The sequence below is a fragment of the Otolemur garnettii genome, unplaced genomic scaffold, assembly GCF_000181295.1.
Source record: "Otolemur garnettii isolate 467f Iridium unplaced genomic scaffold, OtoGar3 scaffold00099, whole genome shotgun sequence".
NCBI classification, from domain to species: Eukaryota; Metazoa; Chordata; class Mammalia; order Primates; family Galagidae; genus Otolemur; species Otolemur garnettii.
In genome coordinates, this window is record NW_003852494.1 from 4,174,345 (window position 1) to 4,184,262 (window position 9,918).

The 9,918-nt window shown below is 43.8% G+C and overlaps 2 protein-coding genes across 4 annotated transcripts in view; both read left to right on the plus strand.

Annotated features, from left to right (window-relative positions):
• ATP6V0A2 (ATPase H+ transporting V0 subunit a2) overlaps nt 1-1,161 on the plus strand; it is a 44,168-nt gene extending 43,007 nt beyond the window's left edge. For all 3 annotated transcript variants that reach the window (XM_003796030.3, XM_023516864.1, XM_023516865.1), the window contains one exon: nt 846-1,161. In XM_003796030.3, coding sequence (XP_003796078.1) covers nt 846-951 — 106 coding nt within the window. In that variant the 3' untranslated portion in view covers nt 952-1,161. The remainder of the gene's footprint in view (nt 1-845) is intronic.
• A 3,760-nt stretch (nt 1,162-4,921) lies between these two features.
• DNAH10 (dynein axonemal heavy chain 10) overlaps nt 4,922-9,918 on the plus strand; it is a 161,990-nt gene continuing 156,993 nt past the window's right edge. Inside the window, exons 1-2 of the mRNA XM_003796031.3 lie at nt 4,922-5,135; nt 8,485-8,568. Coding sequence (XP_003796079.1) covers nt 4,922-5,135; nt 8,485-8,568 — 298 coding nt within the window. The remainder of the gene's footprint in view (nt 5,136-8,484; nt 8,569-9,918) is intronic.

Below are 9,918 nucleotides of genomic sequence, written 5' to 3' on the forward strand. Positions count from 1 at the left end.
GTGCCCATAGCTCAGTAGTTAGGGCACCGGCCACATACACCAGAGCTGGCAGGTTTGAACCTGGCCCGGGTCTGCTAAACAACAATGACAACTACCTCAGAAAAACAGCCGGGCGTTGTGGTGGGTGCCTGTAGTCCCAGATACTTGGGAGGCTGAGACAAGAGAATTGCATAAGCCCAAAAGTTTGAGGTTACTGTGAGCAGTGATGGCACAGTACTCTACTGAGGGTGACATAGTGAGACTGCCTCAAAAAATAAAAAATACATAAAAATATAACCCCTCCCCCCAAAATACATAGAACAGAAATCCGATGCTTGAGGTAGGCTTGTTTTTCCCTTCTTGCCATTGGGATCTGTATTCAGATCTTCTGAGTTAAAATTTTATTTTGTTTCTCCACTGTTATTACTTCATGCTTACAAATTTTTGCTTATATAATAGGTACATTTGTTTTATACTGTTAATTCACTTTGGGTCTGACAGATTGCTTTATCTTACTGCAAAATACTTATGTACTTCTTATGAGTTGTAGTGTATGTGAGAATACTCCTCCATGTATCCACTTACCTAAGTGAAGAGAGAGGTTATTACTTGTGCATGTGCCTTCTCTGTATGTCTGGTAGTGTGACAGAGGTGGCACGATGCATTGGAGAAAGTTTGTGTTACACATTAGGACAGTCCACACAGGGGCAGGAGGTACGTAAGTAAAAATACTTGTGCTTAGAGTATGTTAGGGAATGAAGCAATTTCAGCACATGAGTTTTTTTTTAACATATAAATGTTGTTTTAAGAAATGTAGGAATGTTATTTCATAATTTTCCATTAATACATGGATTTTCTTTTTTTAGGGTAGAATTTCAGAACAAATTCTACGTTGGTGCAGGCACCAAATTTGTTCCTTTTTCATTCAGTCTGCTTTCATCGAACTTCAATAAGGATGACAGTGTGGCATGATCATCCTGCTGTAACCAGTAAACTTTCAAATTTATGGAGAATTATCATGTTATAGAATTTCACTTATCTCAATTTCTGATAGAAAGATTCCATCTTCATTGATTGCCTTATGATATAGCCAAATAATTCTGTAAGATATACCTCTTCTTCATATGTTAAATATTTTGTATAGTTTATCAATTTCAGGTATATAAATTTCCTTTGGTTTTTATGGTGAGCAAATATAAGCTTTTGTCAAATGTTATGTTAAAGTTGTTTTTTAAAAGATAGGATGGAGGAGAGAAGCCAGTTTCAAATGGCTAATTAAAAAAATGGTCTTAGATACTTGATTCCTTTAAACTTTATTAAAAAAGAAAAGAGTTATTCTGTTACCTGAAGTTGTCAGATAATATTTTCCAACTGCTTAAGTTAGCATGGTTTTAAAAAAAATTAATGATGGCTAAGCAAAAGTTCACATTTATTCTGCTTGATTAAAAAATAGGCAAACATTTTTTATCATATGGTATCTAGAATTACAAGTAGAGGATTGTTTCTACAATTTTGTCTTGTTTTAAAAATTGGGGGAAATGGGATAAAATAACATACAACAAATGGCTATCCCATTTGTATATTTTTTTAAAGACTCTTATCCTCTTACCCTTTCATAAAACCAATATACCATTGTATGTCTCAAAAGATAAATTGTATACTGAGCCTTAAAACCCAGTTTGATTGTAGAAGACCTAATATTAATATGACTTGAACTGAATGACCAACTTGGCTGATGTTACTGAACCAAATGGGTTTATACTGAGTGAAGGGAGGGTAAAAAGTAGTATTTTGTATATTTTTTATAACAAAATATAAATTAAGATATTTTACCGTGAAGAGATTGCACTTACCCTTGAGAACAGTGTAATTATAATTTTTTATTTTCAGACTATTTCTAAATAAAGGTCTGATAAAGGTATTTAGAGCTAATTTAACTTTCAAACACTATCTAGATCAATTGAAAACTAAATCTTACTAAGCCATTAATTTATAAACCTTAGTTTAAATTCATCTGTTCACTCGACATTCAGTTTTTTGTGAATTTGAGTCAGCGCTACTGAACATTTTGATCTATATTATAATCTTGTAAATCATGTTAATTTTTCATACTTTGCTTTTATTGACTTGAGATAATTATTTTCCCTTTCTTAAAATTTAGAGTACCACACATTAAAGGTCTTTCTGCCTGCATATTCCTTCACTGTGCTTAGTTGTAGAGAGTTTGACACTTTCATGACAAGCACCATTCTGGTAGCACTGCATTAAAGTAGATCTTTGCAAGTGATTTCAAGGCTCTTTGGCTGAGAGGCCTGAACTGTCCATCATCCCACCTAACTTTGACTCTAAAATTCAACCTTCTTAATTATAGTGAAGATTCTATGCTGCTACTTGATGAAAGGTAACCAAGGCCAGTTTGGATTCCCTGCATTTTGTCCTTCATGTTAATTAATATTACCAAACACAAAACAATGCTGATGAAACTCCTTAAAATGAATTAGCTGTAAAAGTTAAGTTTCCCCAGAAAGGTATAATGTTGGGCACTTCTGTGGGGGGGATATGAAATCCAAGCAATGCTGTTCAGATTTCAGAGTTTTTTACCTATAGCTGATGTTCCCCACAAGTTGTAATTAGGTTACTTTCCTCCAAGGATCTGTCATAAAAACAGTAGGAATGACTTCATCCCTAGGAAACCCAAGACTTCTGATTTAGGACATTATTAGCTGATTAGTAAACAAGGGACAGTGTCTGCTGAATCTCTTCCCTCCTGGTAATTGTCATGGGTGCCACTTTTAAATTCTAATTAACTAGCTGGGCATTGTGGTGGGTGCCTGTAGTCCCAGCTACTTGGGAGGCTGAGGCAAGACAATTGCCTGAGTTGGAGGTTGCTGTGAGCTGTGACACTACAGCACTCTACTGAGGGTGACATATTGAGACTCTGTCTCAAAAAAAATTTTTTCTAATTAACACCTCTTATCAGAATGTAGAACACAAAGGGTGAAAAATCCTTTTTCATTTGAAATCTATATAATAATGGTTCGGCGCCTGTGGCTCAAGTGGCTAAGGCGCCAGCCACATACACCTAAGGTGCTGGGTTTGAATCCAGCCTGGGCCACCAAACAACAACGACGGCTGCAACCAAAAAATAGCCTGGCGTTGCGGCCAGCGCCTGTGGTTCCAGCTACTTGGGAGGCAGAGGCAGGAGACTTGCTTGAGCCTAGGAATTGGAGGTTGCTGTGAGCTGTGATGCCATGGCACACTGCCCAGGAGGACAGCTTGAGGCTCTGTCTCAAAAAAAAAAAAAGAAAAGAAAAGAAAAGAAATCTATGTAATGGTTACATAGAAGGTAATTAATATGTAAAACAAATCAGTCATCCTAACTTTTGTGAAAGAACTCTGTGGAAATATAGGTTGATAGAGTATCATATCCACCAGGGGATGTTTTATTTCTTTATAACTTGATTGGCTCTGATGTCATGCTACCAGAGTGGTTACTCCGTTTTGATTGTTATTAAGCAATTTGCTAGAACCTATTATGCAGACAATTTTTAAGATATTCTTCATTCCCTTGATAGCAGATATCCAGAGGAAAAACATCAGATGTCTGGATGACGCTAAATATCTCTTTATTTTCTTAAAGATAAATGTCATGACAGCCACATTTTTTCATTTTCATTCTGATGATTATTGCCATATGTTAATGGAGTCCTAAAATAAAAGCCCAAGGGATTTTTTCAGTAAAGTAGAATTTGATTTCATCCTGCTAGGATGGAGACTTTGCTTGCAGTGGAGGAGTCTGGTCAGTTAAGGACTACAAAGGGTGTTCTGAGAGGCCCTGGATTGTGGTAAGCCCTGGGGATTTGCTATCATCAACAGGACTTGGAAAGACTCTTCTTTCTTCGAATGCTGCTGTCTTCCTTTCTGGAATGGGTATTTTATAACAACCTGCTGGTCTCCACCGTCAGTCTGCAGTACTTTAATAAGGCATGGAATATCTATAGCATAGGTCACTCTTACCATGTTTATGAATTAAATATTCAGGCATTTTAGAGCCTGATGCATTTTGGAAAGCAAAAAGAAAAATAATGTCTACACCTGTTCTGCAGCCTGCATTTTAAAACAAATTTCTCTAGTAAAAATGTAAAGCCAGGTTTGCTTGCATGCCATATGGACTATGTCCAAGAAGGTTCTTAAGAAATCCTAATTCAAGATGATGGAAAGAAGGCAATTTGGAGAAATAGTTTTCCTACAGTCAGGCCGTTAATGCTGAATTTTGGTTTAGAATTTTAAGAAATGCTTAGAACATTCCACTTTTCCCTGGATGGGAAAATCTAACAAGGTTAGGTTTGAAGCATCACCCAGTAAGCTAGGGGCTCAACTCCTTGTGAGGGGAAATGACAGTGAACAAGTTAGTCTTTTGCTTCACAAATGCATGAAAGGACAAATTTGCATCTTCCTATCAGTATTGGACTTCCTTTTACTAATGACAAATAAATATAGCTATATTTTTTAAAACGGGCGTTCTTCTTTATTATGCTTTCGCTTGACTACAAAGCCAAAGAACTCTGCTCTCTTTTCGTCCCTGCACCCTGGAAGGAGCTGGTCCCCTCACTCCGCCGCCGCCCTTCGCCGCACAGTGGCGGAGGGCTGAGGCTGCGTCCTCCACCTGGCCTTCCACCCTGTCCCTGCCGCCCCTGCCGGGACCCTGCCCGGCGCCTCTCCCGCCTGAGCGCCCCCATCCGCAGGGTGGGCATGCGCCCTTGGGGCGGGGGCGGGGGGCCTGTGGCCGTGTGCAGCCGGGCGCGGGAGCGGGCGCCGGCGCGGGGCGCAGCCCGGCGGTGACAGGACGCGCCGGAGGCCGTTGCCGGGGTGCCCGTAGCTAGGGCCGCCGTTGTCACGGACGCCCGGCCGGCACCCGGTTCCCTCGGCCCGGCGCCGCGCCATGGACGACCTGCGGGTGCTGTGGATGCGCGACCGCGTGTACACCGCCTTCGGCCTCACCGATCCCCAGCTCTTTGAGGAGCTGCTGAACCGCGACGACGGCGAGGCGGAGGACGAAATCCTGCACTTCCTCAACCAGACGAGCGAGGAGGAGGGCGCCTCGACGCTCTTCTTCTACCGCTCGGTGGTGCCCGAGGAGGAGGAGGTGGAGATTGGTGAGCCCGCCCTTCAGCCCTGCGCCCCCTCCCGCCAGCAGGTGCCTCCGCCGAGGCTGTCGCCCGCCGCGTGCGGGCGCTGTGTGACCCCGGGGCACAGCCGCCCCTGCTCTCCGGGCCCACAGCCCACTCCGGCGGCCGGACCTTGCATGAAAACCCACAGCCAACTCCTGCTTAGCTCTCACCCTGCGGCAGCCGCAGGTCCACGCGCTACTCAGGCGTTCTGTGATGCGGGTGTATCGGCATCCCCACTTCACAGACGAGCAGACTGGGGCGGAGAGGGTTAAGTAACCCGCCCAACGTCACGTGGGCAGTGGGATTTGCCGTCCTGTACACTAAGTGGCTGGGTACAACCTGCCCAGATGCTGGCAGGAGAGGCCCGGGCACTCACACTGTCTTTGGTGGTCGCAGGGTCTCAGGGAGGGGCAGAAGAGCAATCCTTCTGGAGGCTCTGATAATAATGTATGATAAGTAAGGTAATGCCCAAACAAGGTTTTTAAAAATTACTGTAGTTTTAGATGTTTATGTTGAATAAGTCAGCTCTTTAATGCAAAAAAAGTGATGGTGACTGGGTGCTCAGACCCTCTGTGGAGTTGTGTTCTTATCCCAAAGTGTAGGCCTGCCCACATTGAAAGGACGCAGAGGAGGGGAGCACAGGGTTGAAGGAGGAGGCAGGACCCAGCCGGCTGCCCAAATGGGAACATGACAGGGAGCAGGTGGAAAAAGTTACCTCCTGGTGGCAGCGTGGAGACAGCTGTCTTGAACTCCTGCCACATCTGTATCAGCCTCCGGCATGTGAAGACTCACAGATCCTACACTGGGCCTCTCACAGGTGGGGTTGTGGAGCCAGGCATGCTTTTTTTTTTTTGAGACAGGAGTCTCACCTTGTCACCCTTGGTAGAGTGTCATGGCTTTATAGCTCACAGCAACGTCAAACTTCTGGGCTCAAGTGATCCTTTTGCCTCATCCTCCCCAGCAGCTGGAACTACAGGTGCCTGCTACAATGCTTGGCTAGTTTTTTAGAGATCGGGACTGGCTCTTGCTCAGGTTGGTCTTGAACTCCTGAGCTCAGGTGATCCACTTGTCTCAGCCTCTCAGACTACCAGGATTACAGGCGTAAGTCACTGCCTGGCACTAGGTATACTTTTTTTGAAGGTACTAGACACATTTATTCAAATAATTTTTAGAGACACGGTCTTACTCTGTAGCCTGGGCTGGAGTGCAGTGGCACAATCACAGATCATTGTAACCTTGAACTCCTTGGGCCTGAGTGGCTGAAACTATAGGTGTGTGCCACCACACCCCACTAATTTTTAGAATTTTTTTGTAGAGATAGGATCTTGCTATATTGCCCAGGTTGGCTTCAAATTCCTGGGTTCAAGTGATCTTTCCACCTTGGTTTCCCAAAATGATGAGATAACAGGCATGAGCCACCATGTCTGGCCGCAGTCTTTTATTTTAAATATGAATTATTTTACTTGCACAAAATACCTACTTGCACAGGTATTCATTGTAAAGAAACCCCAAACCACAAATAAAAATGACAAATTGCTGGTTGTACCCGGAAAGAGGACCTCATGATAACCATTTGGAATCTAACCTTCCAGTCTTTTTCTCTGTTACCCTGGGCAGTTCCTTGGGCCTGAACATTACATTATAACAGGACCTTGAATTTAGGCTCTTTCATTAGCACCAAGTGAAATTGTGGGTACAAAAATACACTAACAGGCTCAGTGCCTGTAGCACAGTGGTTATGGCACCAGCAATATACACTGAGGGTGGCAGGTTCAAACCTGGCCTGGGCCAGCTAAAACAACAATGTCAACGGCAACAACAACAACAAAAATAGCTAGGCATTCTGGCAGGCGCCTGTAGTCCCAGCGACTTGGGAGGCTGAGGCAAGAGAATCACTTAAGCCCAAGAGTTAGAGGTTGCTGTGAGCTGTGATGTCATAGCACTCTACTGAGGGTGACATAGTAAGACTCTGTCTTAAGCAAAACAAAACAAAACAAAAGACCATACTATACATATTACTTTGTGTGACTTCTCTCCCCCAACAAATCTTGGAGATTTGTTCATTTAGTACCTGTAGATCTACCTGGCTCTATGGCTTTTAAATGCACACATGTACCATATTTGATTTACCCATTCTCCAGTTAATTGACATTTAGCTTTTCAGAGTATTTTATTCCACAAACAATGTAATGATAGCCATCTATTCTTACACATTTTGTGTGTTTCTCTAGGATAGGTTTATAAAAATGGAATTGGTCCTGTAATGAGTGTGCATAATTATAATTTGGATAACACGGGTCCTGCTGAACTGTCCCCCAGAGATGCCCTGCTTTTCACCCCAGTGATGGTGGATGAGGTGCCCGTTTTTCAACAGCCTTGCTGACATTGGATATTGTCAGATTTTTAGGTTATTGTTATTATCATTATCATTGTATGAGACAGAGTCTCACTTTGTCACCCTTGGTTGAGTGCCGTGGTGTCATAGCTCATAGCTACCTCAAACTCTTGGGCTCAAGCAATTCTCTTGTGTCAGCCTCCCAAGTAGTTGGGACTACAGGCGCCTGCCACAACACCCAGCTATTTTTTAGAGACAAGGTCTTGCTTTTGCTCAGGGTAGTCTCAAACTCCTAAGCTCAAACAAACCACTTGCCTTGGCCTCCCAGAGTGCTAGGATTACTGGCTGAGCTACCGCACCTGCCTTATTTTTTATTTTTTTTTGAGAGAGAGAGAGTTTCACTCTGTTGCCCTGGATGGAGTGCTGTGGCATAGTAGGTCACAGCAAACTCAAACTCTTGGGCTCAAGTAATCCACCCACTTTGGCCTCCCAGAGCACTAAGATTATAGGTGTGAGCCATTGTGCCAGTCTCATGGATGAAGAGCAGATTCCTGACTCTGATTTACATTTATATTTATGTAACTGTTAGTGGAGGCGAGCCTCTTTTTTCCTTTTAGTTTTTTTATTATGATACATACACATAGCACACATTTTACCATCTTCACCATTGTTAAGTGTCCAGCTCAGGGTAATTAAATACATTCATAACATTGTGTGACCACAAGCCTTTTTTTTATGTTTCTTGGTCATTCCCCTGGGCTGGTAGTAACTGATCTTTCTCATGACCTTCATCTCTTGGCTGAACTTGCATGCACCTTCCTTGCTGTCACTGAAAGCTTGCCACAGTACCTGGTCTTTCTGTATGACTGTAACATGTGTGGGTCTCCAGTTTAGGCCCACACCTGAACCGCTTGGCTCCACAGAAAGCAAACATGTCGGGTATTTCTTGCAGTGAAAAATTACATTTTGTATTTTCTTTCTATATATGTGGCTATGAAGATGAGGTACCTGCTGGCTTGGAAGAGGAAGAAGAGGAAGAAGAAACTGATTCTCAAAAAATGGAGTCCACAGGTAAAATGGCAGGTGTGGCCCCAGAGGGGTACGGGATGTGCAGGACAGAGAGATCCTTCTCTGGGTGTTGGGTGTTCACCTGCCACACTATACTCAGCTCCTGTTGTTGCTGGGTGTTAATAGACACACATAATAGTTTCCAGGTCTGTTTTCACAAATCACCATGGACTTGAGGACTGAAAACAGAAATTCATTCTCTCACAGCTCTGGAGGCCAGAAGTTCAAAATCAAGGTGTTACCAGGACCTTGCGTCCTCTGAGAGTCAAGGCCTCCTCCTATGTTTGGTGGCTGCTGATGTCCCCGGCTCACAGGGGCGTCACTGCAGCCTGTGCCTCTGTTGTCATGTGGCCTCATCCATGGTGTGACTGCATCTCCTACTTTTTCTTTTTACACAGACACCAGTCATATTGGATTTGGGGCCCACCCTAATCCACTGTGGCCTTGTCTTAACTAATGACATCTGTAAAGATCTCATTTCCAAATAAGGTCACACTCTGAGGATGTAATTTGGAGGGGACACCGTTCAGTTCAGTGTAGTGTGTAACACAACACCTGTTTCCATGCAGCCTCTGCCTGGGGCAGAGCACGTGCTGTGTGCTGTCTTTTGTAGAGCGGGCTTGCCATCGCGCAAACTACAGAGGCCATTTTTTTTAGGGAATCTCCAGGGCGCACTTCATTTATAAGTCAAGGATCTCACTGACTGTGGGTTGAGACATCTGAACCTGAGGGGCTGCGTGAGTGAGTACATGCAGTTGTATGCTGACATTCTTGATCCTTCATGGGCCTGGAATTATTTCTGCTGTGGTGGTGACATGCTTTGACCCATCTTTCTATACTAGTGGTTTTTGACAGGAGGTGATTTTGTCCCCTGCCAAGGAGACAAAGGAAGATGTCTGGAGACATTTTTGGTTATCACAACCAGAGGGATGGTGTTACTGGCATCTAGTGGGAAGAGGACAGGGAAGCTGCTGGATACCCCACAATGTACAGGACAGTCCCCACCACAAGGAATGATCCAGCTTTAAGTCTCAGTAGTGCTGAGGTTGAGAAACTATACCTCTGTGTTGTCAGCAGAGCAGAATGGCCTCCTTGTGCCCTGTTTATCTCATATTTCATCTTCTCTGACAAAAAGCAGAGGCTGTAGGTTAGACCCCACCTCGTGGACAACACACTAAATGCCTAAAGACCAGAGGGGAAAAGGATGTTGGCCGTATGTAGGGTTTCTCCAGGTATCTTTATGTTTTCAGAAGAATTTTTTTTTTTTTTTTTGAGACAGAGCCCCAGGCTGTCCCCCTGGGTAGAGTGCCATGGCACAGCTCACAGCAACCTCCAACTCCTGGGCCCAAGCGAGTCTCCTGCCTC